This window comes from Chiloscyllium punctatum, chromosome 19, assembly GCF_047496795.1.
Source record: "Chiloscyllium punctatum isolate Juve2018m chromosome 19, sChiPun1.3, whole genome shotgun sequence".
Taxonomy (NCBI): domain Eukaryota; kingdom Metazoa; phylum Chordata; class Chondrichthyes; order Orectolobiformes; family Hemiscylliidae; genus Chiloscyllium; species Chiloscyllium punctatum.
The window spans coordinates 41,503,786-41,524,766 of record NC_092757.1 but is presented as its reverse complement, the minus strand read 5'-3'; the positions used below and the strand labels follow the sequence as shown (position 1 = coordinate 41,524,766).

The following is a 20,981-nucleotide window of genomic DNA, read 5'->3' as shown; positions in this document are numbered from 1 at the left end:
AAATTGATGCCCTCTAGTCCTTGATTCCACAACTCTGAGAAAAGGACTGAGTGCCTGATCTTATACACTTATATAACAACCCCCCCCATAATCTCCTATGCTCTAAAGAAAAAGGTCCTAGCATGTCCAACCTCTCCCTATAACTCAGACCCTTGAGTACTGGCAATGTCATTGTAAATTTCTTCTGCACTTTTTCCAGTTTAATAACATCCTTTTGAAAGCAAGGTGACCAGAACTAAGCACTACACTCCAAGTGCGGCCTCACCAACGTCCTGTACAACTGCAGCATAACTCCCCAACTTCTAAACTCAGCGCCCTGACTGATGAAGGCCACTGTGCCAAAGTCTTCTTCACCTGTGGCTACCTGTGACTCCATTTTCATATAACCGTGCACTTGAACTCTAAAGTCCCTCTGTTCCAGTAAATGCCTTAAGGCCCTCCCATGAAATTCCTGCCTTAATTTTACTTTCCAAAATGCAAGACCCCACACTTATTTGTATTAAACTCCATTTGCCATTTTCCGGCCCACTTCCTCAGCTGATCAAGGTCCTTCTGCAATTTCTGATAACCCTCCTCACTGTCCACGATACCGCCTATTTTAGTGTCATCTGCAAACTTAATAATCATGCCTTGTACATTCTCATTCAAATCATTCACATGGATAACAACCAGTCCAGAAATGACCCCAGAGGCACTCCATTAGTCACAGGCCTCCAGTTCGACAAGCATCCTTCCACTATTACCCTCAGCTTCCTACCATGAAGCCAACTCTGTATCCAATGTGCCTGCGTTCCTGGATTATGTGCAATCTAACCTTCCAGACCAGTCGACCATGTGGAACCTTATCAAAGGCCTTACTGAAATTCTTACAGTTACCATCCTATCTCATCAACCTTCCCCGGTCATTTCATCAAAGAACGCTAACAAATTTGTGAGGTATGACCTCCTACACACAAAGCCATCTTTACGGTTTAATTTTAATTTGAAGTGTAAGGAATTACCTCTTCTTTCGAAATAAAATAATCTGATTATATTTGTTACCAAAAAGAATTGCTGCATCTTGAAAAATGGATGGAAAGTGGGCTGAGCAAAGGTCTGTAGCAAATATGCCTACCCTGAGAGATGGCAACCTGTGCCAATGCAGAATATGTGAGACAGCCATAGTGCCACGATGCTGCCATTCCCATGGCTGTGTCTGGTGAGGCTTTTCAAGTCTTCACTTTCAGGTGCTCCAATGGGAAGAGACAGCAGTGACCATACTGTTGTTTGTAAAGCACATGATGAGCTGACTCCTCAGGCATCAGCAACCAGCTACACAACTATTACAGTGAGTGCTGATCTCACCTTTGATTGATGTGTCCTCTGAGCGACAGCAACATTTGCCTGACTGCAGAGACTCCTTACTGCTGGCTCTTCTATTAAATCCTGATTGAGTGATATTACTCCTACAGGCCCCACCTCTCTTAGCCAGTATTGGAATTACTGTGTGCCCACCACAGGCTCTCTAAACACAGTGAGAATCTGACCACTTCCAAGCACTTTACCTGAGCTGGTTTGGGGAAATGCACATCTGACTTGAGAGTGAAAGGTCAGCTCTACACTGCCCATGAGAGTGCCAAGTACCAGTGCAACAGGGAAATACTTACAAATCCACTTCTTTGCTGTATCCAGGGTGAGTTTCATCCATTGAGCAAAGTAGAATTTCTGGAGCCAGGTATCCTGGAGTCCCGCACAATTCTGTATTCAGTAAGAACAGAAAGTTGCTAAACTAAAAGTTGTAATCAGCATCATATTTGTGCAGCACTCTCCGTCCCCACCCCCTCTCCGGCCTATCACCCTCACCTTAACCTCCTTCCACCTATCACATTTCCAACACCCCTCCCCTAAGTCCTTTCGCCCTATCTTTTATCTTAGCCTGCTTGGCACACCCTCCTCATTGTTGAAGAAGGGCTTATGCCCAAAACGTCGATTCTCCTGCTCCTTGGATGCTGCCTGACCTGCTGTGCTTTTCCAGCAACACATTTTACAGCTTGGAAATAGTCAGACCAACCAGTCCATATTAACCAGGGTCCCAAACTAAACTAATCCCACCTGCCTGCACTTGGCCTACATTTCTCAAAATCTTTCCTATTTATAAACTTATTCAAATATCTTTTAAACGTTGTAAGTAAACCTGAATCCACCACTTTCTCTGGAAGTTCATTCCACACATGTGTTACAACATGTCAGTAAACCCCTCTGCTAAATAAACCAAACACCCAGAAAAGCTCACCTCACCTCATAACCTGTTAAAGTATGAGACAGAGAACTTCGAAATTTCACTATTTAAAGAAAATAATATTCATTTATTCATTGACTCTAAAGTGTATGTTAAACAACAACTATTCACAACATTAAGCCCCTTTCTCTTAACTGCTCATTATCTGTCTTCAGATCTATAACAATATACTGTTCCAATAAAAAAATTCTTAAAATTACATCAATTTAATTTTAAAAATATACAATGGCTGTTGTCATCTGTCTTCTTTTATCTGTAGATCTCCCTGAGCCATTTTCTTTCGTTTCCTGCGAAGATGTTTCATATGAAAAAGGTATCTTTGATTGAGAGTGTTTTTGAATGGCAGTCTTTCTCAATGGCAGTTATTCTGTCTGATTTCCAAAATGCCTGTTTTTTTAATGCCCCCAATCTAATTGGTTTGATGTTGGCAAAACAATAAATTCAAACTTGATTGGGTTTTAGTATCCTGGGGCATAATTTAAACTGATTGGTTAAATTTGAATTGTTGTCAAAACAGCAACCAACTCAGGTATCTTTTTCATAGCTAAATGTCACATTTTTCAATTTTCCAGTACACTCTGAGACTGCTGGCTAGTCATATGACAGGTGCTTGTAAGCTCTCAAAGCAAAACAGTTTTCACTCTCTCTTAAATGTACAGTACACATCTTCAACCTCATAACACATGAATCACTCTGTGCAAAAACGGTTGCCCCTCACGGCCTTTGTAAGTTTTTCTCCTCTCACCGGAAAAATATGCACCCTAGTTTTGAACTCACCCACCTGAGGGAAAAGATCCTGGCTATTCACTTTTTCTATGACCCCCATGGTTTGATAAACCTCAGTAATCTCTCCACCTCCTACGGCCCAATAAAAAAGGTCCCAGCCTTCCCACCTATTTTTATATCTTAAACCCTCCATTCCCGGCAATATCCTGGTAAATCTTTTCTGAACTCTTCCCAGATTAATAATACCCTTCCTATAACAGGATGACCAGAACGGCACACAATACTCCAGCAACATTCTGTATAATCTAAGCATGATGTATCAACTACGATATTCAAAGGTCTCAGCAACGAAGGCAAGCATGCTAAACGCCTTCTTAACCACTCTATTTGGTGACGCAAATTTCAAAGAGTTGTGGATCTGAACCCCTAGCTTTAGATCAGATTACTTATTTACAGTGTGGAAACAGGCCCTTCAGCCCAACAAGTCCACCCCGACCCTCCGAAGAGCAACCCACCCATACCCCTACACCTACACCTCACACTACAGGCAATTTAGCATGGCCAATTCACCTAACCTGCACATTTTTGGACTATGGGAGGAAACTGGAGCACCCGGAGGAAACCCATGCAGACACAGTGAGAATGTGCAAACTCCACACAGACAATTGCCTGAGGTGGGAATTGAACCCGGGTCTCTGGCACTGTGAGGCAGCAGTGCTAACCACTGTGCCACCATGCTACCCACCAGGTCTCTATGTTCTACAGCACTACCCAGGGCCCTGCCATTAATTGTATAAGTCCTGCCCTTGTTTGTGTTATCAAAATGCAATACTACACATTGATCCAAATTAAATTCCAACTGCCATTCCTCAACCATTGACCAATTGATCAAGTTCTCTATGTAATCTTAGATAACCTTCTTCACTGTCCACTATACCACCAGAATCCCAAGGGGTTTATATGTATATTAGGAACAAGAAACTAGCTAAGGAAAGGGTAAGTCCACTCAAGGGTAAAGGAGGGAATTTATGTTTGGAGCCAGAAAAGTGGATGAGGAGTGGTATTGGAGGGTCATGTATTGATGTGGATAGAGAACTGGTTGGCAGAGAGGAAATAGAGAGTTTGGATAAATGGGTCCTTCTCATGAATGGCAGGCAGTGACAAGTGGGGTACCGCAGAGTTCAATGCTGGGACCCCAGCTGTTCACAATGTACATTAACAATTTGGACGAAGGAATGTAACATTTCCAAATGTGCAGATGATATTAAGCTGAGTGGCAATGTGGGCTGTGAGGAAGAGGCTAAAGGCTACAGGGTGACCTGGACAGGCTGGCTCAGTGAACAAATGCTTGGCAAATGCAATATAATGTGGGGTTATCCACTTTGGTGGCAAAGACAGATAAGCAGATTATTATGTGAGTGGTGGCAGTTTAGGAAAAGGTGAGGTACCATTAATCCTGGGTGCCATCATGGTACAGCTGGTGCAGCAGGTGGTGGGGAAAGCTAATGGCATGCTGGCCTTCATAGTGAGAGGATTTGCGCATAGGAGTAGGGACATCTACTGCAATTATACAGGGTCTTAGTGAGGCCACACTTTGAGTACTGCACACAGTTTTGGTCTGCTACTCTGAGGAAGGACACTCCTGTTCCTGAGAGAGTCCAGAGAAGGTTCACCAGATTGATTCCCAGGATAGCAGCACTGACAGATGAAGAAAGAGTGGATTGGCTGAGCTTTTACACACTGGAATTTAGAATAAACCAGGGGTGGGGGGGTGAGATCTCATAAAAATATACAAATCCTGAAGGCACTGGACAGGCTAGATGTGCGAACATCGTTCCCGATGTTGGGGAAGTCCAGATCTAGGGGGTTACACTCTGAGAATAAGGGATAAGCCATTCTGGACTGAGATGAGGAAGAATTTCTTCAGTCAGAGTTGTGAACCTGTGGAATTCTCTGCTCACAGACAACTGTTAGGGCCAGCTTGTTTTACAGATTTAACAGGGAGCTGGATGTGGCCCTTGCAGCTAAAGGATCAAGGGTGAAAGGGAGAAAGTGGGAGTGGGATACTGAGATTGCATCATCAACCATAATCATATTGAATGGTGTTGCAGGCTCAGAGGGGTGAATGGCTATGTTTCTGTGTCCTTAATGAGTACTTGCATTGGTATTCACAAAGAAGAAGGACATTGATTATGGTAAGATTAGGGAGGGAAATGTTGATACTGTGGGACATGTTGATATAAAGAACAAGATGTTGGGCCGCTTTAAAAACGGTCAGGTAGAGAAGTCCCTTGAACCTGATGGGATCGATGCTAGGATACGAAGGAGGCAAGGGTGGAGATTGCTGAGGGCTTCACAGAGATCCTTGTATTCACTTTAGCTACAGGCAAGGTCCCAGAAGACTTGTAAACTACCAACATGGTTACCATATGGAGGGCACCAGGGATAATCCAGGAAGTTACATGCTCACTGATGTGAGCTGTCCATCATTGGTAGGGAAATTATTGGAGGAAATTCTTAGAGAGGATTTACTCACATTTGGAGAAGAATGGAATTATTATGGAGAGTCAGGATGGCTTATGACTGGGAGGTTTTGTCTCAAGCTTGAGTTTTTGAGGAAGTTAGGAAGTTGATCGATGAGGGTAGGACAATGGATATTGTCGACATGGACTTTACTGAAGCACTTGATAAAATACCTCATAATGGGCAGGTCCAGAAAATTAATTCGCTTGGGATCTATGATGAGTTGGCAAGTTGAATACAAAATTGGCTTGGTCAGAGGATAGAGGATAGTGGTGGAGGGGTGTTTTTCTGACTAAAGTGGTGTTCTGCAGGGATCACTGCTGGGACCCTTGTTTTGTAATATGTATATAAATGATTTGGATGAAAACGTAGGTGATCTGATTGTAAGTTTGCAGATGGTATTGAAAGCTGGTGGATGGTGAGGAAGATTGTCAAGGGTTACAACAGGAATTAGACTTTGTTGGCGGGGGGGGGGGGCACTTTAACCTGCACATTGATTGGTCGAATCAAGTCGGTAGAGGCAGTCTTGAAGAAGAATTCATAGAATTCATCCGTGATAACTTTCTTGACTAGCATGCTACCAAATGTACAAGGGAGCGTGGAATCTTAAATCTGGTCCTATGCAATGAGACAGGTAAAATTAATGATCTTGTAGTTAAGGATCCTCTCAGAAAGAGTGATCACAGTCTGATTGAATTTCAGATGAAATAGTATCATCTAAAACCAGGGTGTTATGCTTAAACAAGGGAGACTATAAAGGGATAAGGAAGGAGTTGGCAAAATTACACTGGGAACACAAGTTATATGGTGGAACAGCTGAGGGAAAGTGAAGGACTTTCAAAGTGATTTTCCACAAGGAGAAATATATACTCTGGTCAAAAGCAAGGATAGCAAGGGGAAGAAAGAGCCAGCCTTGGGTAATCAAGGAAATAAAGGAAGGCATCCAATTAAAAGCCAATCAGACTTATAAAGTAGCCAAGTATAGTGGAAACAGGAGGATTGGGAAAACTTTAAAAAGCAACAAAGAACAACGAAGCAAGCAATAAAGAACAGAAAGATAGATTCTGAATGCAAACGAGCACAGAATATAAAATCATTTAGAAATTTTTATAAATATATAAAATGTAAAAGGGTAGCTAAAGTGGAGGTATGTCCCTTGCAGGATGAGAAAAGGGAATTAATACAGGATAATGCTGTGTCAATCTTCACAGTGGAAGATGTGACTTACATGCCAAAGAATGATGTTAAGGATACGATGGGAGGTGAGGACCTCAATTCAAATGCTATCACTAAAGGGGTAGTGTTGAGCAAAATTGAGAATCTAAAGGTAGATAAGTCCCCTGGTCCTGATGGAATGCATCCCAAAATGCTGAAAGAAATGGCAGAAGTCATAGTAGATGTGCAAGTGGTAATTTATCAAAGTTCACTAGACTCTGGGCAGGTCCTGGCAGACTGAAAGACAGTGAATGTCATGCCGCTGTTTTAAAAAATGTGCAGGCAAAAGGCAGGTAACTACAGGTCAGTTAGCTTCACACCTGTAGTTGGGAAAATGCTGGAGGCTAACATTAAAGAAGAAATAATGCGACGTCTGGAAGGAAAGGATTCCATCAGGCAGATGCAGCATGGATTCAGGAAGGGAAGGATTCAGGTTGACAAACTTACTGGAGCTCTTTGAGGATGTTACAAGTGCAGTGGATGGAGGGAGCAGGTGGATGTTGTATCCTTGGATTTCCGGAAGATGTTCGATAAGGTGCTGCATAAAAGACTCATCCATAAAATAAGAATGCATGGAGTTGTGAGGAATGTACTAGCATGGATAGAGGACTGGTTAACCAATGGAAAGCAGAGATTTGGCATAAATGGGTGTTTCGCTGATTGGAGATCAGTGGTGAACAAGATGCCTCAGGGGTCGGTGTTGAGCTTGCAACTGTTCATGGTATATATGTATAAATGATTTGGAAGTGGAGACCAAGTGTCACCTATCTAAGTTTGCTGATGATATTAAATTGAGTGGAAAGGCAAACTGTGCAGAGGTGTGGAGGGTCTGCAAAAAGATTTAGATAGGTTCAGTGAGTGGGCAAAGGTCTGATAGATGGAGCACAATGTTGGGAAATGTGAGGTTATCCACTTTGGAAGTAAATATAGTAGGTCAGGGTATTATTTAAATGGTGAAAGATTGCAGCATGCCGTTGTGCAGGGGGACTTAGGAGAGCTCATACATGAATTGCTAAAAGTTGACTTGCAGGTGCAACAGGTAATCAGGAAGGCAAACAGAATATTGGCTTTCATTGCTAAAGAGATTGAAGTTAAGAGCAGGGAGGTTCTGCTGCAATTGTACAAGGTGTTGGTGAAGCTGCACCTGGAGTACTGTGCGCAGTTCTGGTCTCCTTACTTGAGGAAGGATATACTGGTTTTGGAGACAGTGCAGAGGAGGTTCACCAGGTTGACTCCAGAGATAAGGGGGTTACCCTCTAAGGAGAGGTTGAGCCGCCTGGGACTGTACTCACTAGTATTTAGAAGAATGAGAAGGGATCTTACAGAAACATATAAAATTATGAGAGGCATAGATAAGATAGAGGTGGGCAAGTTGTTTCCACTGGTGAGTGAGATTAGGACTAAGGGACATGGCCTCAAGATTAGGGAGAGCAGATTTAGGACAGAGATGAGGAGGAACTGCTTTCCCAGAGGGTAGTGAATCTATGGAATTCTCTGCCCAGGGAGGCAGTAGAAGCAGCTTCATTAAATATATTCAAGACACGGTTGGATGGGTTTTTACTTGGTACAGGAATTAAGGGATATGGGGATAATGCAGGTAAGAAGGAGCTGAGATGATGGACAGGTCAGCCAAGAGGCCTACTCCTGCTTTTATTACTATGAAACTATGAAGATCGGTTAGAAAGTTGGGCGGAGAAATGGCAGATGGAGTTGAATCTGGACATATGTGAGGTGATGCATTTTGAGAGGCCAAATACAAGAGGAAAGTATACAGTAAATGGCAGGATCCTTAAGAACATTGAGATATAGAGGGATCGAAGGATGGAAGTCCATAGCTCTCTGGAAGTAGCAGCACAAGTGGATAAGATAATAATGAAGGCATACTACATGCTTGCATCCATTGGTCAGAACATTGAATATAAAAGTTGGCAAGTCACATTTGCAGCTATATAAAACTTTAGTTATGCCACATTGGAGTATTGTGTGCAGTTCTGGTCACCACACTACAGGAAGGATGTGTAGAATTTTGAATAGGGCTCAAAAGAGATTTACCTGGATGATGCTTGGATTGCATTTACTATCTGAAGAGTTTGGACAAACTTGGATTGTTATCACTGAAGTGTCACAGGCTAAGGGGTGACCTAATAGAAGTATATAAAATTGAGAGGTTTGGATTAATCATGGAATCCCTAAAGTTTGGAAACAGACCATTAGGCCCAACAAGTCCACACCAAGCCAACGAAGAGTAACTCACCCAGACCCATTCCTCTACCCTAATACACCTAACTGACACATCCGTGAACACTATGGGCAATTTAGCAAGGCCAATTCACCTAAACTGCATACTTTTGGACTGTGGAAGGAAACTGGAGCACCCAGAGGAAACCTATACAGACACAGTAAGAACATGTAAGCTTCACACAGACAGCTGCCCAAGGCTGGAATTGAACCCAGGTCTTGGGCACTGTGAGGCAGCACTGCTAACTACTGAGCCACTGTGGATAGTTAAGAGCCTTTTTACTTAGGGTGGAAATGTTAAATACCAGGGGGTATAGATTTTAGATGAGAAAGGAAATTTTAAAGGCGAGGTAAGGTTATTTTAAAAACAGAGAGTGGTAAGTACCTGGACCATGTTGCTTGAGGAGATGGTAGAAGCAAATATGATAGTAACGTTAAGAGCCATTTAGACAGATACATAAAACAGGCAGAGAATAGAGGGATACAGACCATGTACAGGCAGATGTGATTAGTTGAGAATGACATCATGGTCAGCACAGACAAGGTAAACTGAAGGGTTTGTTCTCAAGTCCTTTGTCAGTCTAGGCTGTACAAATCTCCCAAATAAAGAACAGACATCTGAGCATAAATATGAAGCAGCAACAAGACCTGTCAATGCATTTTTAAAGATTTGATTTGATTTATTGTAGTCACATGTACCTAAGTACAGTGAAAGGTTTTTTGCGAGCAGTATGGGCAGATCATAGCAAACAAGGACATACAGATCAGAGGGTGCTGAGACAGAGGGAGGCATACAAGGTTACGGCTGCATACGAGGTGCACAAAGCAAGATCAACGTCATGTGAAGTTAAAGAGGCCCAATCTGCAGGGAACAAGCTGCTCTTGAACCTGCTGGTACATGTGTTCAAGTTACTTTAGTTTCTACCTGGCAGAAGAAGTTGGAAGAGAACATTACCGGGATGGGAAGGGTCCTTGCTGTTGTTGGCAGTCTTTCTGCAGCAATGAGAAGTGTAAATGGAATCCATGATGGGAAGCTGGCCTCTGTGCTGGCCTGGGCTGTGCACACAACTTCCTGTAGTTTACTGGGCAGAGCAGTCGCTGTATCAAGCTGTTATGTACCATGTGTGTCGTTTCTGTTTAGTTTTGAGAATAATTAGCCTCCCATTTAGTTATGTCTCTACGTGATCTGTATACCTTAGTGGTCAGGATTGAGAACATTTTTGACTTACCAGACTTCACTTGTGGAATAAGATGCTACATGACGCTGCAGGGCAACAACACAGACAACACAAAAAGGACTGTATGTCCATCATCAATTGTACTCCTTTAAGGGGGTGTGCCGAAAGGAAAGCCAGAAAAAGTTCTTGAGCATAATACATCTTTGTTTTCATCTGCACTCACCTCAATACACAATCCTTGCACCATAGCACCAATGCAATGAGATCCAACGTTGACAGTTGGATTTATAAAGGATGTGTATCTGGACTCCCAGAAGGCAATTAGCAAATTCCCTCACATAAGAACATTGTTTATAGCCTGTAGCAGTTGTTCACTAGATAAGGACATTAACTAAGCAGGAGAATGGGAAGGTACTTGCCAGATGTGTACTGTGGATGTGTGTTGAGGCTTGAATATTCACATATTGTTATTACTAAAATAACAAGATGGAAAGTCAGATGTCTGCATTTGCAGATGACACAAAGACAGGTGATATTGTAAGCAATCTAAATGGAAGCACAATATCACAAAAGGAATAGTCATAGAGATGGAAATGAAAAATAGATAGGTTGAAAAATGCATTGTCATCCATTTTGCTCCTAAAGGGATTCATTCTGATCATGTGATCATTACTGGCTGGGTCAGTATTTATTGCCCATCTCTAGTTGAGTTTGAAAAGGTGGTGGTGAGCTGTTTGGGACTGCTGCTATCTGTGTGCTGGAAGCACACCCAAAGTGCTGTTCAGCAGGGAGTTTGAGGGTTTACGCCCATCGACACTTGGAGGATAAGTCACATATTTCGAAGTCAGGAGGGTGAGTGGCTTTATGGGAATTTAAAGGTAGTGATGTTCCTCTCTATCAGCTGTTTTTATCCTTCTAGATGGAAGTGGTCTTGGTCATGGATTTAGAAGGTAAATGATTAAATTAACGGATAGGATGCTGAATGAGCACTGCTTTGTTGTGGATGGTGTGAGCTTCTAGAGTGTTAAACAAAGAACAGTACAACACAGTAACAGGTCCTTTGGTCCACCACATCTGTGCCAACCATGCCACCAATGTAAACTAATCTCATCTGCCTGCACATGGTTCGTGTCCCTCTATTTCCTGCCTGCTCATGTGTCTGTCTAAATGCCTCTTAATCGTTGCCTATTGCCTCTGCTTCTCCCACCTCCTCTAGCAATATCTTGCAGGCATCTACTACCTTGTGCAAAAAAACTTTCCTCGCAAATCTCCTTTAAATTTTCTCCTTCTCACCTTAAACCTATGCCCCCGAGTATTTCTATCTGGGAAAAAAAAAGGAGAGTCCACCCCATCCATATCTCTCCTCATCATTTTATATACTTAGGTCGTATTAGGTTGCACCTAGCCTCCAATTTTCTAGTGAAAACTATTCAAGTTTGTCCTGCCTCTCCTTATAGCCAGTACACTTCAATCCAGGTAATATCTGGTTAAACATCTTTTGTACTCTATCCAAAGCCTCCATATCCTCTGATAGTGTGGTGACTGGAACTGCACAGATTATTCCAAATTTGGCCTAAATTAAGTTTTATACAGCTGCAAATGTGACTTGACAACTTTTATAATCAATGTCCTGACTGATGAAGGAAAGTGTGTTATATACCCTCTTTACCAACTTATCCAGTGTTATTACTTTTTTCAGGGAGCTTTAAACTTGCACTCCAAGATCCCCTTAATTAATGCTCAATATTATTCATAGAATCATAGAGTCCCTACAATGTGGAAGCAGCCATTTGACCCATTGAGTCCACACTGTCCCTCCAAAGAGCATTCTGTACAGTCCCACTAGCTATCCCCCTCACCTGTTGCATTTCCCATGGCTAACCTACCTGGCCTGCATATCCATGGATACTGTAGGCAATTTAATATGAACAATCCACCTAATCTGCACATCTTTATATACAATGAGTACTGGGCGGCATGGTGGCTCAGTGGTTAGCACTGCTACCTCACAGTGCCAGGGACCTGGGTTCAATTTCCTTCTTGGGCCACTGTCTGTGTGGAGTTTGTACATTCTCCCTGTGTCTGTGTGGGTTTCCTCCCACAATCCAAAGATGTGCAGGTTAGTGAATTGGCCACGCTAAATAGCCCCTAGTGTTCAGGGATGTGTAGGCTAGGTGCAGTAGTCAGGGGTAAATATAGGGTAGGGAGAATGGGTCTGGGTGGGCTACTCCTCGGAGGGTCAGTGTGGACTTGTTGGGGCAAAGGGCCACACTGTAGGAATTCTAATATCATTCTAATACCACCAATATCATTTATTGTATCCATTGCTCCCGATGCGGTCTCCTCTACATTGGGGAGACTGGACGCCTCCTAGCAGAGTGCTTTAGGGAACATCTCTGGCACACCCGCACCAATCAACCACACTGCCCTGTGGCCCAACATTTCAACTCCCCCTCCCACTCTGCCGAGGACATGCAGGTCCTGGGCCTCCTCCACCGCCGCTCCCTCACCACCCGACGCCTGGAGGAAGAACGCCTCATCTTCCACCTCAGAACACTTCAATCCCAGGGCATCAATGTGGACTTCACCAGTTTCCTCATTTCTCCTTCCCCCACCTCACCCCAGCTCCAACCTTCCAGCTCAGCACTGTCCCTATGACCTGTCCTACCTGCCTATCTTCCTTTCCACCTATCCACTCCACCCTCCTCTCTGACCTATCACCTCCATCCCCACCCCCATGTACTCTATGCTACTTTCTCCCCACCCCCACCCCCCTCTCATTTATCTCTCCACTCTGCAGGCACCCTGCCTCTATTCCTGATGAAGGGCTCCTGCCCAAAACGCTGATTTTCCTGCTCCTCGGATGCTGCCTGACCTGCTGTACTTTTCCAGCACCACTCTAATCTAGACTCTGGTTTCCAACATCTGCAGTCCTTGTTTTTACCTGTAGGAATTCTAATTCTAATTCTAATCAGAGCACTTGGAGGAAACACACGCAGACACGGGAAGAATGTGCAAACTTCATACAAACAGTTGCCTGAAGGTAAATGTGGGTCCATGGTGCTCTGAGGTGGCAGCAGTGCTAGTCACTGAGCCAGTGCTGCCCCCCCTAAGCCAACATGCTGCATTGGAACTACACTTATCCAAATAAGTAAGGGGGCATTCTATCCTTGTTGTTGTGGTTCTGTTCACCAAGCTGGGAATTTGTGTTGCACACGTTTCGTCCCCTGTCTAGGTGACATCCTCAGTGCTTGGCAGCCTCCTGTGAAGTGCTTCTGTGTTGTTTCCTCCGGCATTTATAGTGGCCTGTCTCTGCCGCTTCCAGTTGTCCGTTCCAACTTTCCGCTGCAGTGGCCGGTATATTGGGTCCAGGTCGATGTGTTTGTTGATAGAATCTGTGGATGAGTACCATGCCTCTACGAATTCCCTGGCTGTGCTCTGTCGAACTCATGTTGCTTGTCATCTGCGTGTGTGGCTATAAAGGGTAGCTAGTCGTGTCGTTTCGTGGCTAGTTGGTGTTCATGGATACGGATCGTTAGCTGTCTTCCTGTTTGTCCTATGTAGTGTTTTGTGCAGTCCTTGCATGGGATTTTGTACACTGTGTTGGTTTTGCTCATGCTGGGTATCGGGTCCTTCGTTCTGGTGAGTTGTTGTCTGAGAGTGGCTGTTGGTTTGTGTGCTGTTATGAGTCCTAGTGGTCGTAGCAGTCTGGCTGTCAGTTCAGAAATGTTCGTGATGTATGGTAACATAGCTAGTACTTTGGGTTGTGGCATGTCCTCATTCCGTTGTCTTTCCCTTAGGCATCTGTTGATGAAATTGCAGGGGTATCCATTTTTGGCAAATACATTGTAGAGGTGTTCTTCTTCCTCTTCTTGCAGTTCTGGTGTGCTGCAGTGTGTTGTGGCCCTTTTGAACAGTGGCTTGATGCAACTTCTTTTGTGTGTGTTGGGATGGTTGCTTTCGTAGTTCAGGACTTGGTCTGTGTGTGTGGCTTTCCTGTATACCTTTGTGGTGAATTCTCCACTCGGTGTTCGTTGTACCATCACGTTTAGGAATGCCCCCTGCAAAAATGTTATCCTATATTCCCAATTCCTCTGTCTCCACCGCATCCGCTTCCAGGAGGACCAGTTCCACCACAGGACACACCAGATGGCCTCCTTCTTTAAAGACCAAAATTTCCCCTTCCACGTGGTTGATGATGCCCTCCAGCACATCTCATCCATTTCTCACACTTCTGTCCTCGAACCCCACCCCTCCGACTGCAACGAGGACAGAACACCCCCTCCCCCTCCAGTCCTCACCTTCCACCCCATCAACCTCCGTATACATCACATCATCCTCCGCCATTTCCGCCAACTACAAACCAACCCCACCACCAGGGATATATTTTCCTCCCCACCCCTTTCCGCTTTCTGTAAAGACCGTTCCCTCCATGACTACCTGGTCAGGTCCACGACCCCCTACAACCCACCCTCCCCTCTTGGCACCTTCCCCTGCCACCGCAGGAATTGCAAAGTCTGTGCCCACACCTCCCCTGTCACCTCCGTCCAAGGTCCCAAAGGAGTCTTCCACTTCCATCAAAGTTTCACCCACACTTCCACACATGTCATTTACTGTATCCATTGACAATAGACAATAGACAATAGATGCAGGAGTAGGCCATTCTGCCCTTCGAGCCTGCACCGCCATTCAACATGATCATGGCTGATCATTCCTAATCAGTATCCTGTTCCAGCCTTATCTCCATACCCCTTGACTCCACTATTTTTAAGAGCTCGATCCAATTCTTTCTTAAATGAATCCAGAGACTGGGCCTCCACTGCCCTCTGGGGCAGAGCATTCCACACAGCCACCACTCTCTGGGTGAAGTAGTTTCTCCTCATCTCTGTCCTAAATGGTCTACCCCGTATATTGATCCCGATGAAGTCTCCTCTACATTGGGGAGACAGGATGCCCACTCACACAGCGCTTCAGAGAACACCTCTGGGACACCTGCACCAACCAACCCCATTGCCCCGTGGCCAAACATTTCAACTCCCCCTCCCACTCCACCGAGGATATGCAGGTTCTGGGCTTCCTCCATCACCACTCCTTTACCACCTGATGCCTGGAGGAAGAACACTTCATCGTCTGCCTTGGGACCCTCAACAACACACATCAATGTGGATTTCACCAGTTTCCTCGTTTCCCCTCCCCCCACCTTACCCCAGTTCCAACCTTCCAGCTCAGCACAACCCTCATGACCTGTCCAACCTGCCAATGCCCCTTCCCACCTATTCGCTCCACCCTTCTCTCCGACCTATCACCTTTACCCCAAACTGCATTCACCTATTGCATTCTCAGCTACCTTCCCCCAGCCCCACGCCCTCCCATTTATCTCTCCAACCCTGAGGTTTCCACCCTCAATCCTGATGAAGGGCTTTTGCCTGAAACGTCGATTTTCCTGCTCCTCGGATGCTGCCTGACTTGCTGTGCTTTTCCAGCACCACACTATCGATTCTAATCTCCAGCATCTTCAGTATCTTTGCCGCATTTATAAATAACTTAAGACCTGTGTATTGAAGGGCTGATCAATAAATTTGCAGATGATACAAAAATCACTGGAGTGGTAACCAGTGAGGAGAGTAGCCTTAGTGTACAGGAGAATATCGACAGGTTTGTCAGATGGGATGACATTGGGTAATAAAACTGGTGCAAGCACAATTGTCTCATTCTGCGTTCTAATAATTGATTCTTTTTTGAACTCTTAACAAGCTCAGTTAAATCCTCTCCAGCATCACAAACAAATCTCCCTGTATTGGACAGGCATATAGGATATTTGCCTTTATTAGCCGAGGCATAGAGTTTAAGAGCAGTGAGGTTAAACTGGAACTGAATAAACATTGCTTAGGTCACAGCTAAGCATAATGATTAATTCCAGAATCCTCATTCTAGGAGGGAGCACTGAAGAGTGTAGAAGAGATTTAGCAGGATATTGCTGGGCTGGAGAGTTTCAGTTATGAAAAGAGATTGGAACAGATTGGGGTAGTCTTCTGTTACAGCAGAAGAGATTGAGCAGGGCATGGTTGAGATGCATAAAATGATATGGCCCATGGAGAGGGTAGATATGAAGAAACCTTTCCCCAGTGGCTGTCGGAGGAAGGGAGGTGGTGTAGATGTAAGGGATAGGAGGTTTAGGGAGATGTGAGGAAAACCATTTTTCAACCAAAGGGGGATGGGAAGTCTAGACTTCACTGCCTGTAAGGGCGGTAAAGAAAATCCCTCATTATGTTTATGAAGCATTTAAATAGAAACTTGCAATGCCAAAGCAGTATTGGAAAATGGGATTAGAATAGTTAGACGATTGTTTTTGACTTGTGCAGAAGGGCTTTTTTTGTGTTGTAGACCTTTATGATTGTTAACTTTATTGACATTACCTGATCGTCACAATGACACATCCAATACAATGAGGGTGTACAGCGTAGTTTGCTGGAATATTCCCTGGACTCCAAGGGTTATCTTCAAGAAGAGATTGCATAAATTAGTTTTGTGTTCCTAGGAATGCAGATGGTTAAGGGCTGATTTGATTAAAGATTCCACAGATATCTGTCTTCGGCCAATTTGATTCACTCCATGTAATATCAAGAAGTGGTTGGATGTACTGGATAACGTAAAGGTGACAGGTTATTTCAAGGTCTCCTTCAGAGTCTCTCATTCACTTGTGGTCTCAGTCTCCCAGTGTCTGATTCTCAATCTGATGCCCATGTTAAAAGGTCAGAGTGGGAAGTTTAAAGGAGATGTGCAAGGCATGTTTTTATTAAACTAAAAAACAGAGGGTGGTAGGTATCTGGAATCCCCTGCCTGGGGAGGGTGTAGAATTTGATTGGATGCAGTGTTTAAGAGACTGTTAGGTAGTCACACAAATAGGCAGGGAATTGAGGGATATGGACCTTGTGCAGGCAGATGGGATTAGTTTAGAATGGCATCATGGTCAACACAGACATGATGGGCTGAAAGGTCTGTTTCTGTCATGTATTCTACAATCTATGCATGGCTCTTAGTTCTATCCAAACACATTCTAAAAATATTTCTTATTTTTCACTTTACCAGGATTGGTGAATGCTCACTGTTGGTTTATTTTGTCCTTTGAAGTAACTAATCCCATTCCCAGACAGGAAACTCTTACCTTTCAGTTTTTTGCCTGGTCCAAGTTGTAATGAAAATCCAAAGTCAGACAACTTGATGTTCATGTCATCATCAAGCAAAACATTCTCAGGTTTGAGATCTCGATGTACAATGTTCTTGGAATGGAGAAACTGAACCACCTCAAGCAGTGCCCGCATGATGCTTCTAGAATCAGAAATGAGTATTTTTTAACATTGTTGCTGTGTGCTAATACCTTGCTCCTCCTGAACACTAAATTTCAATGGCACTGAGATTAGATTAGATCCCTACAATGTGGAAACAGGCCATTTGGCCCAACCAACCCTCAGAAGAGTAACCCACACAGACCCATTTCCCTCTGGCTAATACACCTAACTCTATGGGCAATTTAGCATGGCCAATTCATCTTTGGACTGTGTGAGGAAACCAGGGCGCTCAGAGCAAACCCACAGAGAATGCGCAAATTCCACACAGACAGTTGCCCAAGGCTGGAATCGAACCTGGGACTCTGGAGCTGTGAGGCAGCAGTGCTAACCACTGAGCCACCATGCCACCCCACCACTGCTCACCACTGGATGGCACCAAAGCTGGAAATTAAGTAAATTACAAATTGCTCAAGCTCACACCTAGCAGCAGTGAGTGAATTGACAGCTGGTAATTCCAACTATTAGTCATACCAAAGCTAATTTTAGCTCTCATGCTGCAATTCTGGAAAAGATCAGCTCTGTTGGATTGAATATACTGCAGAAATTCATCAGGGCTCTTCTGACAGCACCTTCCAAACCCCATAAACACATCCACCTGGAAGGACAAGGACAGTAGATAGGAGAAAGCCTAGTGTTAGAATAAAGGCCAGTCAATTGAAGACTGGGATGAGGAGGAATTTCTTCTCTCAGAGGGTTGAGAGTCTTTGGAACTCCTTGCCACAGAGAGCTGTGGGGCAGAGTCCTTGCATATACTTAAGACTGAGATTGATTCTTGATCAGTAGGAGAATCAAGGATTATGGGAAAATGGGCAGAAAGTGGGTGTGGGGAATGTCGGATCAACCATGATCCTATTCAATGTTGGAGCAGACACGAGGGGCCAAATGGCCAACTCCTGTTCCTATTTCTTATGTGGGAGCACCACCACATACAAGTTTCTCTCCAATCCGCCCACCAACCTGACTTGGAAATATATTGCCATTCCTTTCGTGTCCCTGGTTCAAACTCTTGGAACTCCTTCCGTAACAGCACTGTGAATCTACCTACAACACATGGACTGCGGCCACACCTCCTCAAGAGCAGTTAGGGACAAGCAATAAATGCTGGCCTCATCAGTGATGCCCACATCCCATAAAATAATTTTAAAAAATTATGTGTAAGACTTGGGTTTTAGACCTTTGCCATGTTTTTTGATACAGATCAACATAATTGATTAAATTCACAGTAAAAATGACTTCTGTTATATATAAGATAATTTTGCAGCATTAATATTTAGAAGAATGTGGTCGACTGTGACCCATACAGCGACAGATCAGAGAAGGACTGATGGAGCTGTTTGTTACTCTGCTCTGACTCTCAATAGAAGCATGTCACAAGACTACAGTGGGAGATCATGGTTGAGTTCTGACAGTGAATACCAACAAGCCTTTCCAAATTAGAACATAGAACATAGAACAGTACAGCACAGAACAGGCCCTTCAGCCCACGATGTTGTGCCGACCACTGATCATCATGTATGTACCCTCAAATTTCTGTGACCATATGCATGACCAGGAGTCTCTTAAATGTCCCCAATGACCTTGCCTCCACAACTGCTGCTGGCAACGCATTCCATGGTCTCACAACTTTCTGTGTAAAGAACCCGCCTCTGACATCCCCTCTATACTTTCCTCCAACTGGCTTAAAACTATGACCCCTCGTGTTAGTCATTTCTGCCCTGGGAAATAGTCTCTGGCTAGCGACTCTATCTATGCCTCTCATTATCTTGTATACCTCAATTAGGTCCCCTCTTCTCCTCCTTTTCTCTAATGAAAAAGATCCGAGCGCAGTCAACCTCTCCTCATAAGATAAGCCCTCCAGTCCAGGCAGCATCCTGGTAAACCTCGTCTGAACCTTCTTCAAAGCATCCACATCTTTCTTATAATAGGGCAACCAGAACTGGACGCAGTATTCCAAGTGCAGTCTAACCAAAGTTTTATAGAGCTGCAACAATACCTCATGACTCTTAAACTCAATACCCCTGTTAATGAAAGCCAAAACACCATATGCTTTCTTAACAACCTGTCCACTTGGGTGGCCATTTTAAGGGATCGATGTACCTGCACCCCAAGGTCTCTCTGTTCCTCCACATTGCCAAGAATCCTATCCTTAATCCTGTACTCAGCTTTCAAATTTGACCTTCCAAAATGCACCACCTCGCATTTATCCAGGTTGAACTCCATCTGCCACCTCTCAGCCCATCTCTGCATCCTGTCAATGTCCCGCTGCAGCCTACAACAGCCCTCTATACTGTCAACGACACCTCCAACCTTTGTGTCATCTGCAAGCTTGCTGACCCATCCTTCAATCCCCTCATCCAAGTCATTAATAAAAATTACAAACAATAGAGGCCCAAGGACAGAGCCCTGTGGAACACCACTCACCCCAGACTTCCAGGCAGAATATTTTCCTTCTACTACCACTCGCTGTCTTCTGTTGGCCAGCCAATTCTGTATCCAGACAGCTAAGGTCCCCTGTATCCCATTCTTCCTGACCTTCTGAATGAGCCTACCATGGGGAACCTTATCAAATGCCTTGCTGAAGTCCACATACACCACATCCACAGCTCGACCCTCATCAACTTTTCTAGTCACATCCTCAAAGAACTCTATAAGGTTTGTGAGGCATGATCTGACCCTCACAAAGCCGTATTGACTGTATTTAATCAAGCAAGCCATGCTCTTCCAGATGGTCATAAATTCTATCCCTCAGAATCCTTTCTAACACCTTGCAGACGACAGACGTGAGACTTACTGGTCTGTAATTGCCAGGGATTTCCCTACTTCATTTGCCTCTCTCCAGTCCTCAGGTACAACTCCAGTGGAGAGTGAGGATGAAAAGATCTTCGCAAATGGCGAAGCAATTGCATTTCTCCTTTCCCAAAGCAGCCGAGGACAAACCTGGCGACTTGTCAATCAAGTTTGACAAAATTTTCTGCACATCAGCTTCCTCTATCTCTATCCATTTCAGCATGCACACCTGCTCTTCAAAGGTTTCATTCACTACAAAGTTTGTTTCTTTCGTAAAGACAGAAGCAAAAAACTCATTTAGGGCTTCCCCTACCTCCTCAGACTCCACACACAAATTCCCTATGCTATCCCTGATCGGCCCTACTCTTTCTTTGACCATTCTCTTATTCCTCACATAAGTGTAAGATGCCTTTGTGTTCTCCCTAATCCGTTCTGCCAAGCCTTTCTCGTGCCCCCTCCTGGCTCTCCTCAGACCATTTTTGAGCTCCTTCCTCGCCTGCCTGTAATCCTGTAGAGCTGAGCTTGACCCTAGCTTCCTCCACCTTATGTAAGTTACCTTTTTCCTTTTGATGAGAAGCTCCACCGCTCTCGTCATCCGAGGTTCCTTTATCTTACCACTTCTTGCCTGTCTCAGAGGGACATATTTATTCATCACTTGCAACAACTGTTCCGTAAACAGTCTCCACA

At 44.2% G+C, this 20,981-nt stretch overlaps 1 protein-coding gene across 2 annotated transcripts in view; it reads right to left on the bottom strand.

Moving 5' to 3' along the window:
* The window catches only part of LOC140491280 (phosphorylase b kinase gamma catalytic chain, skeletal muscle/heart isoform-like), a 116,499-nt gene that overhangs the window by 19,781 nt on the left and 75,737 nt on the right, over positions 1-20,981 (bottom strand). For both annotated transcript variants that reach the window (XM_072589249.1, XM_072589248.1), the window contains 2 exons: positions 17,324-17,487; positions 1,647-1,737 (listed from right to left, as the gene is read on the bottom strand). In XM_072589249.1, the coding sequence (XP_072445350.1) occupies positions 1,647-1,737; positions 17,324-17,487 (255 nt within the window). The remainder of the gene's footprint in view (positions 1-1,646; positions 1,738-17,323; positions 17,488-20,981) is intronic.